The sequence below is a fragment of the Clupea harengus genome, chromosome 5, assembly GCF_900700415.2.
Source record: "Clupea harengus chromosome 5, Ch_v2.0.2, whole genome shotgun sequence".
Lineage (NCBI taxonomy): Eukaryota > Metazoa > Chordata > Actinopteri > Clupeiformes > Clupeidae > Clupea > Clupea harengus.
This window is the reverse complement of record NC_045156.1, coordinates 8422728-8445649: the sequence shown is the minus strand read 5'-3', so window position 1 is coordinate 8445649 and position 22922 is coordinate 8422728. Positions and strand designations below refer to the sequence as shown.

Here is a 22922-nt window from a genome sequence, read left to right as displayed (position 1 = left end):
AATAATATACTTCATCATGGAACAGTATAAAATGCAGCTTTGGATTACATAAGGCAAAGGAAGAACTTAGAGGGAAGGACACCAAAAAGGCAAATGGAATACTAAGCACGGTTTCTCTGAACATTTTATGAAAATGTTGGTTGACAGAACAACAGTTCCCAACACATAACAGTACATTTAAAATGCAGATACAAAACAGCATGAACACTAACCCAAGGCAACCAACTAAATGAGACAAATTTTACAAAACCATGACAAAGTGAACTCACAGTATTACAACATTAAAACTACAATGCTTTTCCCTCTGCAAGAGGACACAAGAGTAGGAATGGTTAGATGTTCTGCAGGTTGTATGTCTGACGGATGTTGAGCGTGTCCCGGAGCATAAGGTCTCGCAGTCTCCATAGGGCGTCAGCCATAGTGGTGTGGGCGCCCTTACTTTTCAGCCAATGGGATGGCAGCCGGCTCTCCTGCTCTTTGGTCAGACGTATGTCTTTTCTACGAGCTGGATTACAAGACACAGATCACATCACATGCATAGCCTCTTTACCCTTGTTTCATTTCAGTTGTAAGCTACAGCTACAGCAACTTTATTCAGTGATGGAAAAAAAGCTGGTCAAGTATCAAGTGTTTATTAGTGCCAACTGATGTTAGTCCTAAAATATGTCCAATACATTTCAATACATATTGGATTCAGAACTCTGTATTGTAAATTAAGAGTTCAAAATTCTTCAATAGCATAATGTTATAGATGATTACCTGAGAGAGTTTGGTCCCACTTGCTAACCGTACTCGACTCTGCATTGAGTCCCTCTATGTATTTCAAATATGCCTCAGAGTGCAGGATTCGCTGTGGTTTGGGAGGCGGGGCCACAAATATGGGTGTGGTCGGCTGCTGTATCGCAGGCTGCCCTCCCTGGCCCTGTCCTGGGTAAGGGGGCGGAGCGTGATGCCCTTGACCAGCATGCCCCATCTGTAAGAGAAACAGTCAATTTCAAGTTGCACACAGTCTATTTCCAGAGATCTGCGCCCTTTCAATGGACACTATGGTGCCACTGCAAGAAAAATGAGCATGTTCACATAGTTTACAAAACCACAAATTTGGGGCTAATCCATCAATTTCAAAACTTAAATGGTCTGCGATTCTAGTCCAACACTTTTTGTCAAAATTAAATGAATTCCTCCTCATGGTCTACTTGCTGTCTGTGATGTGTGTGCACTCAAACAAATCTGATGTTTGTACAGTTCTGGCTACGTAAACGGGAAACAACGAACCATAAATAATTCCAGCCAATCAACACCTGCTTCAGGAGCAAAGAGGGGAGTTGTGTAATTTGATTAGCTATTGTGCTCAAATATCAACAGCTTCTTGCCAGAAATGCAGACCTCACCTTTAATGCTCCTGGAAACCAGTGTGTGAGTTTACCTGAGTTCCATAATGATTTCCAGCACCAGGGTTTCCGTTCATGCCATTCAGACCTATGAGGACAGAAGCCATTGCAGAAACATCACATTAGAGCCATCTAGTGTTGGCTATTTGAGCCTGCCATAGCACTCCACGCAAGAGTAAATTGGGATCACATGTTAACATGCATTACTCAGATTTCTGATGGACATTTGGATATCCTCTAGACAACTGACACTTACTGTGAAAGGATTTGAGGATATAATTTGTTGTTATCATAATTGTGTTGGTAGTTTTTTTTTTTTGTGGCCGAAGGAAAATGATATTAGGGATGTTAAGGCAGGTCACCTTCTACATGACAGGATTGCAACTGACTGTCACGTTGGGCATGGCCACGACCTACTTGTTAGTATGTGAAGCACCTGCGCCTGTGGTACAGGTAGCCCCTCCAGTGAGTTAGTCTGGGAGATAGGAAGCAACTGCAAGGGCATGGCATTGGATGATATGGGTGACTGGCACAAAATCCATTCTTACCCAGGTAAGGCATGCCAGGGAAGCCAGGCATACCGTGAGGAAGGTGATGGGGTAAGACGGGAATACCCATAAGATGTGATGGCATGCCAGGTATACTAACCATTCCGTCTGGGCCCTGATGGGGCATCATAGGTGGCCCGTAGGTACCCATCATGCCTTTTGTTGAAGTGGGAGGAGCGAGGAGGAAGAAGGTGGCAACAAAAGAGATTCATGCATCAGTGCATCATGCAGCTAGCTAAATAAAACCATGCACTATGGAGATCAAATCAAGCTTGTTCACGCTACGTTAGAAGACATCATGTATGGACAGAAGAAAGAAAGTTCCCTTCTTATTTTACACTAGTGCGTTTAAAATCCTGCTAGCACATGCAGAAATACACTGTTGTGTACCGTGATAAAAGGGGAATGCATTTACTGGAAATGCTTTCAGATGTGGGAGGGGAAAATAAAAAAAATAGGCGAGAATTTGAAAACAATAAAGGATGGCAAGGAAGGAGTGTGACGACACAAGACAAAACGGTGTTAGCAGTTGAGCTTCAGTATTCCAGCTTTGAGTGTCCCCCAAGAAGGTTCATCCACATCTGTGAGGGGTTACCTGACGCAGGGGTCATGCTGGGGTTAAGCATCCCCAAGGGGGTGGGGGGCGCCACCACCCCCATATGCGCCCCAACTGGGGTACCTGCTCTCGGGGAGTTCTGCTGCTGGGCCGCCCGCTCACGCTCCTGCTGCTCAGCCACCTTAGCTGCCCGCTCTGCACAGGACGGAAGGGTACGGATGTACACACACACACACACACACACACACACACACACACACACACACACACACACACACACACACACACACACACACACAGACACAAACACACACGCAGACACACACACACACACGGAGACACACACACACGAACAAACGCACACAAATTCATCATTAGCATATGAATGTGGAAACTGTCTGACTGAAAAGAGGATCCTTATGGCTGATGAGACACTTGGAAACTTTTTAGGCCAATAGCCAGAACCACGGCTTGAGCACATTTAGCAGCGATTATGTCATGTTCTATTTCATTTCTACTGACCAAGCACCTGGATGTCCACAACATGTTCGTGCAGGTCGAGTATTTGTATCAACCACGTCACCTGTGACCTGGGAGACGTGGGCCCTTTATAACGGTACTAAAGGCAGGTTCACCCAGGAGGGAGGTTCGCTTCGGTAAGCAGGTTACAGGAGTGTATAGGCATCGCTAGTAGTCTTACATTTAGTCATTTAGCCTTTTATCCAAAGCGACATACAAGGGTGAGAACAATCAAGCCACGAGCAATAGAGACCTAGTGTAACAATAAATACCATTTTACATAAGAAATAAAATAGCATAATAGTCTTGTAACCGGAAGCAGGGTTGAAGCCTTCTCCTCCAAATACTGCGACCGTCAATTAAGGTAAAGTTAATTTCCTCTGCTAGCGATATCATTTGTAAGCAGGTTCACTCTAATTTGGCAATTGGCAGTTTAAAAGCATTAAGCTTTAGTTCATGATCAGTTTTAATAATACTCCAGGGGTGACCGTGCTTTTGCTATTACAGCCCCTAGACTGTGGAACAGCATCCCCCTCTCTATCAGATCAGCCCCCTCTATTGACTCCTTCAAGTCAAGGCTCAAAACCCACTTTTATTCCCTAGCATTTGGATCCTCCTGATCGGAGTTGATAACTTGTATACTTGCTTTCTGTGCATATAGATGCTTAGTTGAGTGTTTTGTTTCTGTTTTCTATTTGATTTTCTATTTTATTGTGATTAAATTGTACAGCACTTTGGTCAACGTGAGTTGTTTTTAAATGTGCTTTATAAATACATTTGACTTGACTTTTGACTTTTACTCACTAGATAGTTGGAGGGTAAGTATAGCATTTCAAACTATAAACAGAAAAGTGAAAAGAGGGGTCATTCCCCGAGACTTTGTTTGCATTGTGTAACTGACGTGTTGTTGAGTTTCGACTACAATGCAACACACCCTGATAAAGTGGTTTGAATGAAATGATCTAGTTGGTTAATCATTTATTTAATTATTTGCTACGGTGCATGGGAGTGTCTGCGCTTATCTGCACTGTACAAATTACGTCAAAATAATCTCATTATATGACTATATACAAGTACTACAAATTATACACTTCAAGAACCTTCCATTTGCAAGGTTTTATAGGGTTAATGTGGTCTCTCATAACCCGGTAGCAACAGCCTTCCTTCCTACGCCTTCACAGGCCAAACAGGACTTCCTCATGGGGTTGTTGGAATTTGTCATCCAGGTGCTTAAAGCACCCCCTCTGGCAGTCAGTAGAAATTAAATACAACGATGGTTACATATGAAACGCAGTTCTATGAATTTCCATTGTTTTATTTGTTGTTGTTTTATGTTATTGTGAAAAATCTATATAAATATTAGTTGCCATTGCTAAAAAAGTGACTTATTATTGTTAACATTGCCTTGTCTGTCGGTCACAGTCACATACCTTCATACTCTGCCTTTTTTTTGGCCTCCAGGTTCCTCCACTCGGTCCCCACTAGCCGACTCAGCTCACCGAAGGAGAAATCGGGGTGCCGGGCCTTGATGACGGCTCGCATCTCACTGCTGAACAGGATGTAGCCGCTCATGTTGATCTTCCTCTTCGAGCCCTCTTTCTTAGACATGCCCTTTATGGACTTAGGAGTCGACTGAAGCAATGAATGAGAGGGTGAGAGAAAGGAAAGGAAAAGGTGGAGGGGAGGGAAGATGAAAAGATAAAAGTGGTAAAAAAGTAGAGAGGAGTTCAAGTGAAATTATAGAAAGGGAAAGAAGAAGAAAAAGAGAGAATACAAAAAGAAAGAATTTTAATCAAAGTTAATTAAGAGAGAGTCAAAAGGCCCCTGTCTGCGGATGGGCAGGTGTCTACCCACCTGAGGTGGCGTGTATGGCATCATGTCCATGTCGCTGGCCAGCGGTGTCTGATGCTGGGGCATGGACTGGGCATCAGACGTGTCTCCGTCGTCATCCCCCAGATCCTCCAGCTCCTCGTCCGTCATGTCAGCAAACTTGGCCTCCAGCTCCTCAATCTTCTTGTCCAGAAGGGGAGACGGCTCTTTCTGAGGCACTATCAGTTTCCTAGCGGAAGCAGCGACATAAAGGCATAATGCTTAATACCTTTTTTGTATGTCTTCACGAATTTCTAAAAAGTACAGTGCCACTATCTTTATTCAGACTTTTATGCACACAACATCTAAGTGAGATGAATGAGAACCAGAGGAGTTGTAAAGTTGGACAGCTCACCTAAAGTAGTAAATCTCATCCTCAACGACTTTGGCAGATAAGGAGAAGCGTTTGAGGCCTTTAAACTTCTTCATCTGTTTCTCGCTCTCGATGTAGCGGCTCTCGCAGAGCAGAACATCCTCCTCGGGCACTTCGGTAGGGCGGCACGACAAGTAGTCCTTAAACGAGGACACAGCGCACTTTCCTAGCGGTCCAAAATACAAATGAATAAAAAATGAATAAAAACTGAAATACAAAAACAATCAAGCATCAAGTGTAACAACCCTGTGAAAATGTGAAGAAGTAATTCACCAGACACAAAAACTCCCTGTTAATCAGGAAGGAACCTTATCGAAAGAACCTTCAATATAAAAAGATGTGAAACACAGACTTCACGACAATTGATGATTAATAAGGGCCTCACTGGCATTTGTGTTCCTCGCCCATTCTCTACATTGTGGGGTACAAACCTATTGTGATTCATCTCCATGTGAGTCAAGAAAACAAGGTACATTTTTTTGATTTTGGTTTCAGCAACTCCCGGAGGTTCCTGGCTAATCAAGAGCTATGATGAACCTCACCAGTGATGCACGTCATTGGGCAGGACTCCTCCAGGTTGCTAAGGAACACCTCCTTCTTGTAGAACATCTTAGTTGGCTCATGCTCGGTCTCCTCTGGGTGGATGAAGATCGGCCCGAAGAAGTAGGCCGCTCCATCTCGAACCCACATCCGCTCAATCCTGCCACGAGAAACATGAGATATCCTTTCATTGAAGCACATTACAATTGTGCACTAACCAGAAGATCAACACTGCCACAAAGGAACTTCTCTGACACGTTCAGATTGTGCTATACCTCACCTGCCCACTCGGTGGCGCACTAGTCCATGAGAGCGGATGTAGACACAGTCTCCCACTTTCATCCACGAGTCATTGTAGCAGAGTTGCTCAAAGTACTGACAGCCGGTCTCACCGTTGGCCATGTCCATAGTCACATCCTCTCTCTCCTACAAGAGAAAAAAAATATTAGAATCACTATCTGCAGTGTATGTTTTAGGAGGAAAAGCTCAAGTGAAGGAAAAGTATCCAGTGTAGGATTTGAACATTGGAGCACACTACACCAAGTCCAAATCATCGTCCAAAACATATAAGCTAATAATGAATGACATAATCCTGTGATGGTGGCAGGGGTGGTGTAACATTGTTCACTCAGTGAAGATCTCTGGAGAAATGGTATTTAGTTTTATACCATATATTGAAGATCCAGTCTTAGATTTGTCAGTCATGAATCAGGTTTTTTTCTTGAACAATGGGTGACAAATCTAAGACTGGATCTTCAATATATGGTATAAAACTAAATACCATTAGGACTTACTGGCCATGTCAGATCATGACCTCACAGATATTAAATGACGAAGGGATATTTTGATGATAAAATATGAATGTACACAATTCCCCCACGTTGAACTGGGTACCATCAAGAAAGACATTCCCATTGGTGCAGGCACTGCAGGATTCCACTTGCATGCCAATACAACAAGACCATGACCGGTCCTCTCTACACTCTAAAGAGAGAAATTGAATACAGAAAAATTGTGATACAATCTTTGGTAGTTTATGCTTTAGAAAAACGTGTTACGCATACATTTGAATAGCAATAGTGAAACCACCTTGAAAAGACCTCACACTGTATGTGCTATCTCACCTTGTCTATGATGGATGGCCCTGTTTTACAATCATTACAATCTTCAGCTGTGTCGGGGGGCTTCTCATCATTCTTAGGGGCAAACATTGAGGCAACGCGGACCACTGGCAATGGCACATCACGAGGGACAAACTTCACAGAGCTCAGAGGCATGGTCCACATTTTGATCTTCTTGAAGGACTTGGTCTTTGCTGAGTAACGAGACTCGCAGACAAAGACATCTTCTGCCCTGAAGCCTTCTGGATGCAGTTTGAAGTATTCCTGCAGTGTTTTATTAAGACCATAATTGATATAAAAGTCCACAAATATATATATTTCTTAAAGATGAATGCTGATGTAAATTCAAATATACCTTGACAAACATGACCACACATTTCCCCAGTATTTTGCTGACAGGCACTTTGTTGTAATAGTCACTCTTAAAGACCTCCTTCTCCAGAAACTTCCGTGTAGCGAGATGAAAGGTTTCACTAGGTCTGTAAAACCAGCAGCCATACAGCCATTTCTCACCTGGGCAAAACATAGGTAAGATGAATTAACATGACACTTTCACACACTGAAAAGCACAGCCTTCAGCATGTTCTAGGTAACGTAGTAATGAATTGAATGAATGAAGTGAATGCAAACACAAATACAGTAAATGAATACAGTAAATACACAGTAAATGAAATCCCTTTACCGGCGTCGTCCTGCCACAGGCGTTCGATACAGACGATGTGAGGCTGCAGGTTCTGCTCGGCCGGTTCCACGTAGACGTAGTCTCCCACGTGGTACATGTTGTCCTTGAAGCTGCAGTCCTGACTGTAGGTGCGCTGCACGCCCTGCCAGGCTCCTCCGGCTGAGTCCTCGCTCTTCTCAGCCTCTGTCGTACAATTATGAATAAAGACCCTTCATGAAACATCCCTTTAGTTCAGTCACTGAGGACCAGTTTAGCACAGTGGTACCCTCAATCGAGCGATGGGGCATATTTTTAGTCAAAGAAGCCAGTAGTTGATACAAGTCAATAGTGAGGTGTACTGTGGGTAAATTCAATTTAGATAAAGCCAATTAGTTGTACTGGTTGTCAGTAGCTGTTTGTGTTTCAGCTTGGTGGACCCACTTTGTTTTTATGTTTTGTAGCCAAGGTCTCCCTTTACAAAAAAAGGACACAAAATTAATTTCAATTCAATTGCCACGGAATGAGTCACAGAGGGGTAGAGGAGAGTACCTTTTTTCTCTTCCTCTCGCTTGAGCTTGTCCTCCTCCATCTCCTTGGGGAGCTTCGACTTCTTCTCCTTCTCCACGTCACTGTGGAGGTGTTTGGAGGTGTAGCTGAGAGCGGGTGTCATCAGGATCTCTCCGTTCTTGCACAGCTCGTCTCGGATGCGGATGAAGAACTGCTGTAGCTCCACTGCATCCTCAAAGATTTCAGAATCTGTCCTGCAGAAGTCATTACAAATGCATGGTATTAGTAATAACAGTCAAATGGTCATTGTCTGCCAAATCCTCAAAAATCTCAGTCTTTTCAGTAAAGGTACGGCAGTTACTAGCACTTTTTTTTATTTACTTCAGATGACAAATCAGTAAAAACCAGTACTGTAAAAAGACTAAAAACCATGAGCTGGGTTGAACATAATCAACACAAATATTTTCTAATGAATTCTTTGTTATGTTTTGACTCCTATATAATAACTTAATGACAAGACAAAGAGCTACGTGCACCAAAGAAGTTGTAATTATAACACAAAATACAAGGCGAGTAAAACCATACTAAATGCACACTTTGCATTGTTATGTTGTACCTGTGCAAGCGTCGGGCCTTCTCCAGAACCTCAAACATGTGATCCTGGAACACGTCCAGCCTCTTGTAGCTCGCTTTGTCCACATTCGCCCTGATGATCTCAAAGTTCAGCGGGGGCCTGTTCGCGTTGGCAGGATCAGCGGCGGGGATCTCCGCCAGCGAGTCGCTGTAGCAACGGCCCTCGTCGTCCTGGTGACCGAGCACGGACACGAACAGGCTGCGGATGAGGTCCTGGATGAGGCGGGCCACGTTGGGCACGTGGGCGTCTTCGCCCCCCTCCAGGTCCCGCCGCGTCTCCAGGAGCACCCTGTGCAGGACCAGGGCGTCCTTGTAGATGAGCGACTCGGGCTCGTTGTACGTGCAGGCGTTGTTGAACATGAGCACCAGGTCCTCCACCAGCGCGTCCACGTCCTGGTACTTGTTGGCCAGCATGTGACTCTTGACCTTCTCCATGTCCACAGGCTTCTTGATGGCCACGTAGTAGTCGGGCAGCTCGGAACGCGACGGCAGGCGCAGGAAGATGGTGCTGAGACGGCGGCCGCGCTTGTCCGTGTAGTTCTTCACCGCTTCGTAGAGCTCGTTCAGCTTCTGCTGCAGCGGGGTCAGGTACTTGGATTTCTTCGGGGAGATGCCACTCTTCCCTGTCAATCAATAAGGTGATACAGTTTGGTAGGATTTGTAATGAATTTGTGTAAAGCAGTGATAAATGGTGAAGCTTAAATTTGGGTTAAAGATTTTAAAAAAGTATACCCTCCCTGTGCTGTGAGTGAGTCTCAAATAATATAATTATAAATAAATACACCCATGTCATTGGCTGGCAGGTGTCTGACATTTCTGTCTATGCAAACACCCAACACCCAACACATGTTGGGATGGAGGACAAACTTTGCACACATTCAGCATCCACATAAACCTATGAGAATCTCACAGCGACACAGAGGAAGGAGTCTCATTATAAAACAGTCTTTGCTATTGTTTAAGTAAGGCAACGTGCAGGCTGGAAAACACATCAACACAAGAAAGGAAACAAAATATTAGAAATGATTAATTATTAATTTGGTTTATTATTTATATCCCCTTTTTTGATAACTGCTCTGCGTGAGTCACTCACTTATTTTTAGTTTTGGGGAAGCGATGTCATCCTCGTCAGGCATTGGCCCCAGGTCTCTCCGCTTCTCTTTCAGGATCTTTTCCAGGACGTTGGCATCATTATAGACCTGAAAGAAAAGCAGGAAGTATAATGAGCAGTCATGCTGTAAAAGCTTTAACATATTTTTTTATTCTATTCTATTTTCTTTTTACATATAAATGAAGCAAAAGCAGAAAAAGACAACAAAGCACAGAAAAAATCGATTGCTTGACTGTATTACACCTGATCAATCAAATTCAATTAAGGTTCGGTTTTCATGTATGTGACTAAAGACATGCATCAAAAGCATTCAAATTTAGTAAATAAGTTCATTCAAGGACATAGTACAATACAAGTATATTCAAATTAGGCCTGTTGGTATGTCTGGCAGACTAAGTCTGTCGCTGCTGGTGGCAAGTAAAAGTGTTTACAGAAAGAGAAAAAATCTTGTCAAATTTATAGACCCTATGTTGCAGAAATTAATACAGGAGTTGAACTAGAGGCATTTGCTCCTGTTTGTTACGTTTTGGTATTAAGATCACATATTTTCTCATGTTGAGTTTAGGGGTCGATTGATATCAATATCTAATGCCTTAGGATGGCCGATGACCAATATCTGGCCGATATTTTGGGCCGACATTCATTTATCATAATTAATTGTTTTATTATAATTGAAATTATAATGAGTCGCGATTCAGCCTTGCTCTAGACCCCTTGTATTCGGGCTGGGGGCCCATGAATCCCTTTGTGTACTGTAGGGGCCTTTTAGAGTCTCTCAAGAGTCAACCGCGGAGCAGTGGTGCTTACTTGGTTTGGGTTTTTAGGGCCCCTGGGCCTGTGTCCAATAGGCCCATGCTGTATAACAGGCCAGAAAATGAGCAAGAATTAAGTGAAATAAGAAGACATATACACTTTCATAATAATAACTTTAAATATAGCCGCAAGCAGATATCATTGGGGTCCAAGTTGGAGTTTGAACCTTTACATCACAGGCATGTATTGGTTGCTGAACTTTGATTGACCGTTGGTGACCATTTTGTTGAGCAATCCCAATGGTACTTCAAGAGATGTGAGCAAATGTAGCCAAGTATAAGCATACCAAATTTCAAAACTTAGGCTAAAGCGGTTCTTGAGACATTGATATGTGCCAGATGGTTATAGATCTATTGCCCTAAAAGTGCTCTGAGCATTCCCCAATTAAGAGTGGGCTAGCACGAAGGGACACGCCCAACCTACAGACACAAACCTTATATTCCAAGTCTATATACAACTACACACTACATGGCCGCGCTGTAGTGGCGGTTATCGTAAGGTTATATTTATAACGTTAGCTTCATACTTAAGATATGCAATCTGACTAAAATGTGCCTGCGTGAGTTTTCTAAAATAAGATGTTAAAGTATATACTGTAAATTGGGACATTGAAAGGGTGCAGTGAATGCCTTCCTCCTAGCCCAGTGTGACTCCCTAGTGAGCCAATTATCTTTGCAGCAATCGCTTTAGTTATAGTTCCCAAACAGGAGTTTACAGACATGAATGTTAATAACAAATTGAACTTATAATTATATAAATTTAAATTTAAATATTAAAATATATATATTTAAAATATAAATAGCTCTAGTTTAACTCTGTATGCAAGTAAACCTGCCATAAATAACGTTAACACAAGAAGGTGCAGTCGGCCAAATATCAGCAACACCAATATTAGGTTGATACTGATACGAACCGATAAATGGTCATAGGGATATATCAGTCTACCTCTAGTTGAGTTTGTTATGTTTGGGGTATTTAGATTATGTACATCATGGGCTACTGTATCAAATTGTGCTATGTCTTGTATACCATACCATATCACACCAGAATATCTCATCATCCGGTACTGAATTGCTGCATTATAAATGTATAATATATATATATTATATAAATGTATGATGGAATATTTAGAGCCCTACCTGGGATCCCTCCTCATTGTAGTGTCTGGCGTTGCGGAACATGAGCCGCATGTCCTCCATCATGGACTCCTCGCTCATGTACTTGTCTGCGCGGATGTTGTGGTCAATGGTGCGAAGGTCCATAGGCTCCAGGATGATCTTGTAGTAGTCCGGGTAGTCCTTCTTGGAGGGCTTGACCATGAACAGGTCACAAAGTCTGCGGCCGGTGTTCATCTCTCGCGCCTCTGTCAGCGTAGCGAACAGCACCTTCATGCGGTTCTTCTTAGTGTTCTTCTTGTGGCTGGTAAAGGCAAGGAGGCATTTTTTGACATTATGAAGAAGTACACTGAGATACACAGCCACTGAAGATCGAATGCTTCAGTTTCCAAATCATGTGTCGAACGGTACAGAATTTCACTATTAGCAACATCTAGCCTACAACCTCACCACCACCTAAACAAGATGAAGAACGCTAACTAAAGATCTTCTTTTAGATATTGAATTGGTTTGTTTTAAAGAATGGTCATAAACACAATATTTAATTCAAGACAAGCTACACCCGAGTGATAACAGCTAAACCAAATAAGTGTACAGAAATCAGGCTCCTCAGGAAATTATCCTGACATAGCCAAGATCATGCTTCACTGCACCATCAGAAGGATCACACAGGTCCTGGTAATTGTGTTGTAATTCCGATTGTTTGTTTGAGATGTGAGTGTGCCGAGCCAACTGTACCTCTTCCTCTTGGCGGTGCTGCCATCGGACATGGTGGAAGAGAGCATGCTGTCCCTGTCCTCGTCCCCACTTCTCAAAAGCTCCTTTCTTTTCAGCTGAAAAAAAAACGAAACACACACACACACAGACACACACACACACATTAATATTTACAAGTCCTTTCCTCCTGCCCCCTCATTCTCATCAATATTTATCAACAGCCTTTGCCTCTTTCCTGGACTCGATAGAAAACACTGCACACAAGTCTGTATATACAGGTCTGCACATTCATTAAGTGTTCGATAAATAAATGACCATGCTAAGCTTGCAATTAAGATATTATTGCAAAAAAAATGTAAGATACAGAAGAAATAGAAATACCTATCCTAATGCAGCTTCAATCAAACCTAGTTTCAATGTATCCTATGTGCTGATTCTAAAACCATATAGCTGTTTTCTACACTCTGACTTAAACTAACCAAAGAGCAAAAGACAGTTTCTGCTTTAGAAGGGTAGCACAGCATCATAAATATTGAAAGGGGTGAAACCAAAGGTCACTGAAAGGTTTCCAATGGTGTTGGATGGCCGTGGCACTGACCTGCAGGATGTGTTGCAGCTTCAGGGCTCTCTTGTAGATGTGAGAGTGGGGGACGTTGTAACGCTTGGCATTCTCAAACATCATCATGAGATCAGCCTCTGTGTGCTCAATGCTCTCATATTCGTTGTTTTTCATTTTGATTCTGGCGGAAATGGAGGAGAACAGTGTTCTGATGCTCATTTTGCAATGTGATAGTTTTGTGAAGTTATAATATAAAATATTTTTAATATTTATTATTAAATACTCTTTTTAAAAATCGGAGCAAAAAGACCAGGCAGTGTCTGTACTACAGTCTATATCTTTTGAGTATTTACCTGAGGGAATCCTGAAACATTTACATGTAGTAATTTATCAATAAAGATGAAGGTGTACATTTCATTCAGTATTTATTCTGTTTGGCAATCAAACTAGATGCAGAAGCATACCCTGTTAGATAAGCCAACATTATAAAACAATTATACCTGATGCATCTTCACTGAAACAGTAGTGAAACAGCTTTAAAACATAATAGTTTTGTTACAGCAGATAGTGATTAGAGACTGGCAAGAGGCCTGCCTTCCCATGAGAACTCATACCGAATCTGCTGGAAGGAGATGGGCTGGACAATCTGCTGGTAGTAATCGGGGTAGTCCTTCCTGGACGGCAGCTGAAAGAAGGGCTCGGCGAGGAGCTGGCCCTGGTTGTTCCTGGCCCCACGCACCGCCTCGTATAGCTGGAAGATGGGGTTGCTTACGTCCATGCTGAAGTGTATGCTCTCAGCCTCCGACTCACCCTCGTCATAGTGGACTGATCCTGACATGACAGGATTACAATCAGCATCAGGATAACCATCAGTATCAGGATCAAGATAACAGGATTCATAGGTCAAGTAGCCTTCACTAGTGGTATTATCACTCTGAAGCTAGGGGTATGGTTGAGTAATTTGGAGATGATCACAGTGAGACAAGGCGAGTTTACTTATATAGCAGATTCCATAGTCAATGTGCTTTACATAGATAAAAGGACAAAAGTCACAAAATGGAACAATATGGCCCATTAAACTTTAATCCTTTTGGACATCTACATTGATCTGCCGTCATAATAAGTCAATACTACACCAAGGAGGGCAACAGTATAATAATTCACCTTATGCAAGGACAGCTGCTCCTTAGTATGCATGGACTTAAGTCAGAGCAATGGTAAAGCTCCTGTACTTTCTAATACCAACTGATAACATAAATGGGCAACAGCTAACTGGACAAGCCGTCACTTACTTGCATTCATTTCTGTGCAAGTGGAAGATACCAAGTGTTCTCAGAAATGAATGTAAGTGAATGAGAACAAATTTGCTAGCCAGTGGTTGTTCAGTTTTTTAGAGTCAGCGGAGAGGGCGAGTGGAGGCACAGAGCATTAAGTCCTACCAGCGAGGATGGCGTCCTCCTCACCCTCCGAGCCATACTGCAGTGCCATGGTTATGGCTGAGAGACGGTCTCCTTGAGCTGATCGTCTGTTCCTGCCACGAAAGGCAAGCATAATAACACTCTGCAATAACCCCTATTCCACGTAACCTCCACAACCATTGGGGATGTATTAGGAAAAAGCTATTACTTTCATACACTATAGATGGGGAAAAATACCTTATTCGTATACTGGACTTAACGGGCTCAGCATGCTCAAGTTCTGCCCTTCTTTGGGCAAAAACCTTCTTGAGAGTGTTGGCATCCTGTACATGGATAATAAATAATAACAAACAGTTGAAGAACAACTATGTTATTAAAAAAGGAATGATGTCATCTGGCGCTACGAACATATCGTACCTTGAAAACCTGTGATCCAGGTTCATTATATGTCTTGGCATTTTTTACCAAGAGATCTATGTCCTTTGACATAGCATGAGGACTTCTGTAGAAGCCCATCTAGGAAATAAATAACAACGTGGTTAGCTGAACACATAGAAAATCTATACACTCACTTGAGGGACACAGGGGGAACTTTGAGCAGGAAGGCAGTTGCTTCAGCAAAACAATACATCTAAAAGCAGTAGGCCGTCATTAGGTTTGCATTGTGTTTATTTGTTGCTTTGCATATCAATGCATTGATTGATAATTCCATTCACCTGTATCCTTTGAGCAATGGTCTTCAGATCAATTGGATCCTTAATAATCTCATAGTAATCTGGGTATTGCTAAGGAATAAAACACAGATAAGTTACAAACTCTACAGTAATGCAGAGGCAAGATATGTTACAACAAAGAAACAACCACAAGTAGGGCCATCTCGTACCACTTTTGAAGGCAACCTCTGGAAGAGCTCACTGACCAGTCTTCCAGAGGGTTCTGTGTAAGACACCACAGCATCGAGAAGCTGCTCAAGGACATCCTTCAGACAGGTGGGTGCAGACTATCAACAGAAATCAAACAAAAACTTGAACTGAGAGAACTTCCAAAAAAGAAACAAACAATTGAATATCAGCAAGAGCCATGAACCAGGCTGTGTTGACTGGTTTCAAAAGCTTACATTTTTCTACTTACTAGACACAATATATTAGTGTGTTACTAAAGACTGATTTATGTAAAAATAAAAACAAGCTATATTTACACAAATGGTTCAAAATGGCTAATTTGTAGGCTATGCATTGCACAATGCGGCCCCTAGTACCTGTTACAAATTATTTTAACTGTTTTAATTCAAAAAGGATTTTGACTTAATTTACTAGCCTACATCTACTTTTGAATGGTAAAAAATGCCGCCATTTTAGGGCATTGCTCCTCTCACCTCTTCCTCATTGGAGACTCCTGGGAGTTCTTGAGGATCGTCGCCATCCTCATCTTCCTCATCGTAGTCTCCCCTCTGCACAAACTCATTCTTGGTGCGGGTATACAGGTCCCACAGTTTGCAGGCTGCCCTGTACTCTGGGGTGTCAGGCTGCAGACACAGGAAAGGTGAATGAAGTTGGAATTCTAGTCAAAGTTATTTAGGTCTGGTGTCTCTGTTATCATTTCAGTGTCATTGTGTAACAGGTTGAGGTGGTAGATATGATTCTCTGTCTATCACTGTCACTTTTGTCACCTCTTAATGTTCTTAGTATTACCCAAAAAATATAGTACATGTTTTCTTTAAAAGGGCTGAAATGCACATTCAAACAGTTTTGGTCATTTATTTCTTAAGTTAATTAATATTAAGATGCCATGTAACAATCAACAATAATGTTACAATCACAAACATGCTATTTGCACTTTGTTAGACTATATTGCTTTTTTTATTAATTGAGAATGATGCTGTACCTTGTAATAAGCCTTGGCATTATTGAATAAGAGCTGAAAGTCGTTAGTGAGCTGCTCCACATCGTCATACTCTTCCATTTTCAGCTTCTGCTGGATTTTCATCATGTCAATTGGTTGGGACACCACATCATAGTAATCGGGCTGGTTCCTTTGAGGTTGATCAAATTAAAACAACCTTTTTAGTGACAGCATTCTGAGGAGATGTTCTGTTCTCATCCCTCAACTACTGAACTCAACAATGGTTTTGTCACCCACCTTCTTTTTGGTGCGCGAATAAACAGTTCACAAAGCATTCTGCCCTGGTCATCTTTGTAATCCCTAATAGTGTTGTAGAGTTCATGGCACACTGCAATCTGTGTGAAGGATGGTATCGGTCAGGTGTAAAATGTGACGTTCAACCAGGAGCGTAGAGAATATAATTACAGAAAAAACAGGAAAGAAACATAAACATCCCGCAGGATGGCACTGGACGCACTTACAGGATCAACAGTGGGGATATTTGATGTTCGTCTTCTCTTGCGACTGGTTGAAGGCATTGATGTGGTTTGACCATCATCGAAGTCCCCGCCACTCACGCTGCTTGAAGGAGAAGTGGCTCTCCTTCGTTTGGAGCCCATAGTGGTTCCTAAATCATTAGACAATAGTAGATTACGATTCAGCAAGGCCATATGTTGTTAAAATCATCTGACACTGGTCTTTTTGAATATCTTTCGTCTTTTCGTCTATCTGCTGTCTTCTCACCTTTTGATACCAGTCAGTTTGATTAGCCAATTAACGGTAGAGTAACACGTAACACTTGCAGTTCAAAACAGAAATTACATCTGACTATGTCCCTGGCTGGCTAACTAATGTGACAGATATCGAATCAACATCAAAATAGCGGGTGCCTTCACCGTGTTATTTCGTTGTCCGGGGTGGTGACGGCCCTGCGCGAAGAATGACAATTTATAACGGTTCGATTAAGGTAACATATCAGTGCCTTTTCTCAGTTCGTCTTGAACATGATATACATAAAATAACGGCTCGTTGAGACAACGACATTATCAGCTAAAGTGGCGGGCTAACAGAATTCCATTCATACATGCTCAACTAACCGTTCAGTCTCCAATTGCTGGCTTGCTAAACTGACAGGTTGAGGTGCCAAAACCCCTCGTAGCCAATAGCGTCAAGAACACAAAAAACAAAGAGGGAATTCTTCTGTAGACATTGCCCATCTTGCTAGCTAGCGATGTGCACAGAATAGAAAAACCTGCTGATGCAAAGTCAGTGACACTGTGATGGTTTGCAGAACTTACCCTTTTGCACAGTTTCTTAAAAAAAATAGCTAATGAGCCTCTTCACGTTATACCAAATCATTCGGATGAGTTGATTGATTTATTAGAGAAAAAATTAACCCAATCATGACCAACAACGGAAGCGGAAACTCGAAACACACGCTAGCTCACTTCCTCGGACGAAATCCACGTGCATCGAAACAGCTCAACTCTCCGGTGTGTCTGCGTATATTAACAAAATGAAACGCCCGAGTAAGTGTTAAGATTTAAGTTTTAAAGTCTTTGTTGTTTTGTAACGTAACTGCTATGTTGTGTCCTTTCGAGTTAAGATGACTTGTTTTAGGTTGTTAGCTTATGTTTTGCATAACCAAGTTGGTCAGTAGAGACAGCAATTCTCTGCTAGCGTGGCTAGCTCATGGGTTTATTCGTAACGAAAATTACATGGTCACTAATATTGTTTGCGTTATCCACTTTTTTGCCAACAGAGTTGAAGAAAGCAAGTAAGCGCGTAACCTGTGCAAAGCGTTTCAAAATTGAGAAAAAGGTAAGGTAAATGTCCGTTTGAGCTCGCTGCACTAGGCTTACCATGCTGGATATCTACGTACCTGTTGTAGATGCAGGCATGGCGTCTGGGTGTTCGTAGTTAGCTTGAATAGCAGTAACCGTACACAAGTATTATGTTTTTCCTGAATGTTGACTTTAATTTAAAAAAAATCTTTAAATTATTAAAACATGCTGTCACTTTCTTGGGTCAATGAGCATTTACATTATATGATAATCAAAATAAAGATAGAAACCGATTAACTTTTCTCACGTAGAGTACGGCAAGGCCTATGTTGAGGAATATACACTCCATAAGCCTTATACTCTTTTGTATTGAATATTCATATGTCTAAGCAATTCCAGGTTCCAGAAGATTTCCTGTGGGAACTAATAGACAGAATATTGTGTACAGTTACTTGAATGTAGAGGTAGTTTCCAAAGCCAGCTTATTCCATTATCTGTTTTGATGTTCTTGTAATTGTATATATGGTTTAGGTAGACACACTCAGATTGACATTTTTACAGGTTGAAGTAATGGGTTTTTTCCTTTTTCAACTTCACACTAGGTCCGGCAACACCACAAAAAACTACGTAAAGAAGCCAAAAAAAATGGGATAAGCAAGCGTGTCAAGAAGGATATTGGGGTACCGAACAGTGCACCTTTCAAAGAGGAGATTCTGAGGGAGGCTGAGAAGAGAAAACTAGCGGTAAGTTAATTTAGTCTATGGTTAAATTCTAATGGTAGTATCACAACCCATGTGAAGTGATGTACACTGAGTGCTGGCTAAATAATGAAAATGTTGCTTATGCCCGAAACAGCTTGACGAGCTGAAGGAACAGACCCGAATTGCCAAGATAACCGTAAAGGCCCAGAAAAGAAAGCAGGAGAAGGAAGCTGCTAAAGCAGAAACAGAGCCCAAGGCCAAAAAACAGAAAAAGGTGAGAGCATCGCATTAGGCCGAGCAGCCGCAGTCACACATTGTAGCCCACTGTACAAGTGGGAATCCCTGTTTAATCGTTCTCTTTTCGCAGGATAAGAAAACAAAGCAGAAGAAGAAACAGTCCGCTACAGGCTCAGACAGAAGCTCCAAGAGGTTCCGTTGCCAAGAACTGAACAAGGTGAATGGAGTTTCCTCTTTACATAAATGGTTTAATGAAGAATGTGAAGTTTGTTCATTCATTGTTTTTTTTTGGTAGATGAAATGGTTACGGTAAAATGTGTTCTAGGGACAATTCAATTATTTTGTTGACAAGTGAAGGTAATCCTTGCGTTATTTTTAGGTCATTCAAGCATCTGATGTGGTTGTAGAAGTCCTTGATGCCAGAGACCCTCTTGGTTGCCGGTGTCCTGAGCTTGAGGAGGCCGTTTTGAAACATGAGGGCAAGAAGCTGATGTTCCTGTTGAACAAGATAGGTATGCAAAACCACACCGCTGTTCATTTTTATTTGGCAATCCTTTAATGCTGTTGTATTGGATGCTTATTTGGAAACGTGTAAGATGGCAGTGGCAGATGAGAAATGAGGAGCTCACGCTTGACTGACTCTTTGTGAGGACAAAATAATCCAACTCTGATCTCATCTCCTTTACTTTTTTTTTTTTTAGTTATGTTCTTTTAAAGACCGTCTTCTCTGCTTAAACCCATTTTCCCCTTTGCCAGGCTTCAAAATAAAGTTACAGAACATATTTTATTTATTATTGCGGTAAGAACTTCAATGCAAAACAGAAAGTTTGTGTAACTAAGAGCACACCTGTTTCTCGACAGATCTTGTACCAAAGGACAATCTGAAAAAATGGCTGGATTATCTTCAACTGGAGTGTCCAACATTTGTCTTCAAAGCATCCACGCAAGTTCAAGACAGAACAGTGGTAGGTACAGTTTAGTCAAGTCCAAATTACATCTGGACAAATCTGCATGTCATGAGCAGTTTTAGTAGTTCCTGTTGGTTAATTTTCGTGAAGATTAAAATATTTAATAGAGATGTGAATGTGACAGGAAGAGAAGAAGAGACGGAAGGGAAGTGGACGAGTGGATCACTCCCGAGCGTTTGCTGCTTTAGGTGACACGTGTCTCATGGAGCTGCTAGAAAATATTGCCAAAACGCGCGACACAGAAATCATGCTTAAAGTTGGTGTTGTCGGTAAGTGGACCTTTTTATTTGGGAATCCTTTAATGCTGTTGTATTTGTTGCTTTTGTGGAAACGTAAGCTGGCAGTGGCAGGTGAGAAATGAGGAGCTCACGCTTGACTGACTTTTTGTGAGGACAAAATAATCCAACTCTGATCTCATCTGTTCTTTACTGTGTTTTTTGTTTTGTTTTTTTAGTTATGTTCTTTTAAAGACCGTCTTCTCACACCTCTGCTTTAACCCATTATCCCTCTTGCCAGGTTTCCCCAGCACAGGGAAGAGCAGTCTGATCAACAGCATGAAGGGTGTGAGGGCCTGCCATGCTGGAGTTCAGCGAGGACTGACCAAGTGAGTCGAGGCTTTGAGGAAGCTCTAATGAATCTGGGTTATTTCTGAAGTATGATGAACTTGAAGATCTGACCAAGACCATGGAGTCTTCATTCAATCCAACACTGAGCTTCAAAAAAAATTCCCAAAGTTTCCTGAATTTAAGTGCATGTTTTGAGGTTTGTTTGATGGCTTTGGAGCTGACAGACTTCACCTTTTTTTAGGTCCATGCAGGAAGTCCACATCTCCAAAGCTGTCAAGATGATTGACAGCCCTGGAATAATTGCAACGCCTTCCAACCCTCCCGTTTCCATGGTGCTCAGAAGTCTGAAGGTAGAGGAGAAAGAGGAAAGCCCAGTGGAAGCTGTTAGAATTCTTCTAAACCAGTGTAACCAGCAGCAGGTGAGACCCCATTATTTTCTCATTTATTTCTTGTCCTCTAGGAAAACTGTCCCATTAAAATGGAACCCAGCTGTATTCACACCAGAGTCAGGGGTGCAAACTTTAACTTTTTCGTGAAATTGGTTATTTAATTTCTAACCCATTGGTTCATTTTCTTTACTGACGCTGGGCTGGTTCATGCCCCCGGTTTGCGTCTCTTAATGCTGTTGTATGGGATGCTTATTTGAAAACGTAAGATGGCAGTGGCAGATGAGAAATGAGGAGCTCACGCTTGACTGACTCTTTGTGAGGACAAAATAATCCAACTCTGATCTCATCTCTTCTTTACTGTTTTTTTTAGTTATGTTCTTTTAAAGACCGTCTTTGCTTAAACCCATTTTACCTTTTGCCAGGCTTCAAAATAAAGTTACAGAACATATATTTTTTTTTTATTGCTGTAAGAACTTCAATGCAAAACAGAAAGTTTGCATGAGAGCTCACGTGGTTTGCGTCACTTTTTTCACCCCTACACCCTTGACGGAGGTTTCTATTACTACTAGTGTCTGTCTGTATTTGATTCATTGTTTTGTTGTCTTTTAGATTATGCTGCAGTATAATGTTCCAGACTACAGAAATTCAAATGAATTTTTGACCTATTTTGCCAAGAAGCGTGGATTAATGATAAAAGGCGGTGTCCTGAACACTGAATTGGCTGCCAGCACATTTTTGAATGACTGGACAGGGTGAGCTTCTCAATACTGCAATACAGAGAAATTGATTTCTTACTAACTCTTGAGCTACTCTTCAAATGATATTCTTCAGATACTATCAAATTAAAAAATGTCCTGAAACATAAATTGGCATTGCATTTGAAGTCAAGAAATGTTGGAATAGCCTTCTCACATTACTGGTCTATCATCTCCAGAAGAGTTCAGTTTTTTTTTTTTTTTTTTAAAGTGGTCTCACTTGGCTTTTTGCCCTTCCACAGAGCGAAACTGAGCTACTACTCCAAGCCCCCTACGAACCACTCCCTGCCTCCATACCTGTCAGACGCCATGGTAACAGAGATGCAGAGGGATGTGGATATGGTCAAGCTCAAGAGTGGCAACGAGGAAACCATTAACAGTGAGTCCAGCTCTGTTCTCAGTTATAGTAATACCTTTCTTATTTACTGTTGATAATTAACTACGTGTTGTGTTGACTGCAATTCTATAGGTGTGAAGTGTCCAAACCCAGCTAGCAGTATGGAATTCCTCTCGACGGGTCCCACTGCTGGGACGTTTAACGAGGACGAGATCCCAGAGGAGAAGGCTGTGGAGGCAGTCATGGAGACGGTCGTGGAGGAAGACGAAGAGGAGATGGTGGGTGGCAGTGAGGTAGGAGAAGTCTGTTTTGAGAACATGCGTGGGAAATGGTGTGAAGTGGTGAACATGCTGAATGTGACTGACCCACTTTCACTCAAAATTTCAGGCGGCTGAGATGGATGACCTTCATGAAGATGAAGCGGAAGAGACAACACAGAAGATAGAAACAGGTTTGTGCATTTCAGAGGGATCTCTTTGAAATGAAAGTCCTGAAAGATATAAAAAAAAAATAAAAAATCTTGAAATGCAACTCCTACAGGGTTTCCCCTAAGTACATTTTGTTTATCGGTCCTGTATTTTTTTTTTTATAGGTGAAACGGCATCAGCAGCCCATAAGGCAGAGGTTAAACGGGTTACCTTTAATGTTGACCTCTCTTCCGGACGGCAAAATGACAACGATACATATGACTTCAACACAGACTTTATGTGAGCTTTTGGAGCTTGGTCTTTTTTTTTTTTTACATTTTGATGTAAACTTCATTTTCCTGTTGACCTTACTGTCTAAGGTCTGTCAATTTATTGTGCATTCTCTGTAAATATGCCGATGTTAAAATAAATGACTCATCTATAAA

General features: G+C 41.8%; 2 protein-coding genes and 3 non-coding genes across 19 annotated transcripts; 4 read left to right on the top strand and 1 right to left on the bottom strand.

Moving 5' to 3' along the window:
* Nucleotides 1-106: 106 nt before the first annotated feature.
* pbrm1 (polybromo 1) lies at nt 107-17716 on the bottom strand. 14 transcript variants are annotated; one of them, XM_042707790.1, is made up of 33 exons: nt 17631-17686; nt 17229-17261; nt 16815-16960; nt 16591-16688; nt 16336-16483; nt 15827-15976; nt 15335-15451; nt 15168-15236; nt 14869-14967; nt 14689-14774; nt 14473-14564; nt 13648-13864; nt 13073-13214; nt 12496-12590; nt 11782-12061; nt 10637-10684; nt 9812-9917; nt 8702-9341; nt 8128-8339; nt 7600-7782; nt 7273-7430; nt 6921-7181; nt 6664-6780; nt 6077-6222; nt 5799-5956; nt 5239-5422; nt 4869-5073; nt 4445-4646; nt 2535-2690; nt 1940-2095; nt 1427-1479; nt 760-973; nt 107-505 (listed from the first exon to the last, which is right to left on the bottom strand). In XM_042707790.1, the coding sequence occupies exons 3-33, from the start codon at nt 16950-16952 to the stop codon at nt 333-335; spliced, it is 5103 nt and encodes a 1700-aa protein (XP_042563724.1). In that variant the 5' UTR covers nt 16953-16960; nt 17229-17261; nt 17631-17686; the 3' UTR covers nt 107-332. The 14 variants fall into 14 exon arrangements, with proteins under 14 accessions (XP_042563724.1, XP_042563725.1, XP_042563722.1 ...); XM_042707791.1 differs by lacking the exon at nt 17631-17686 and adding an exon at nt 17430-17605; XM_042707788.1 differs by lacking the exon at nt 17229-17261 and having other exon boundaries at nt 17631-17716.
* Nucleotides 17642-22922, top strand: gnl3 (guanine nucleotide binding protein-like 3 (nucleolar)). 2 transcript variants are annotated; one of them, XM_031567593.2, is made up of 15 exons: nt 17642-17861; nt 18095-18153; nt 18719-18859; nt 18972-19091; nt 19185-19271; nt 19434-19566; nt 19916-20019; nt 20147-20291; nt 20539-20626; nt 20830-21007; nt 21587-21729; nt 21975-22111; nt 22202-22347; nt 22457-22520; nt 22662-22922. In XM_031567593.2, exons 1-15 carry the CDS (start codon nt 17849-17851, stop codon nt 22778-22780), a joined length of 1677 nt encoding a protein of 558 aa, XP_031423453.1. In that variant the 5' UTR covers nt 17642-17848; the 3' UTR covers nt 22781-22922. The 2 variants fall into 2 exon arrangements, with proteins under 2 accessions (XP_031423453.1, XP_031423452.1); XM_031567592.2 differs by having other exon boundaries at nt 17643-17861; nt 22202-22362.
* On the top strand, nt 20375-20447 carry LOC116220628. The gene has a single exon (XR_004163789.1). It is a non-coding gene; the product is annotated as a small nucleolar RNA SNORD19 (small nucleolar RNA).
* Nucleotides 20668-20744, top strand: LOC116220617. The gene has a single exon (XR_004163779.1). It is a non-coding gene; the product is annotated as a small nucleolar RNA SNORD69 (small nucleolar RNA).
* Nucleotides 21259-21331, top strand: LOC116220629. Its single transcript, XR_004163790.1, has one exon. It is a non-coding gene; the product is annotated as a small nucleolar RNA SNORD19 (small nucleolar RNA).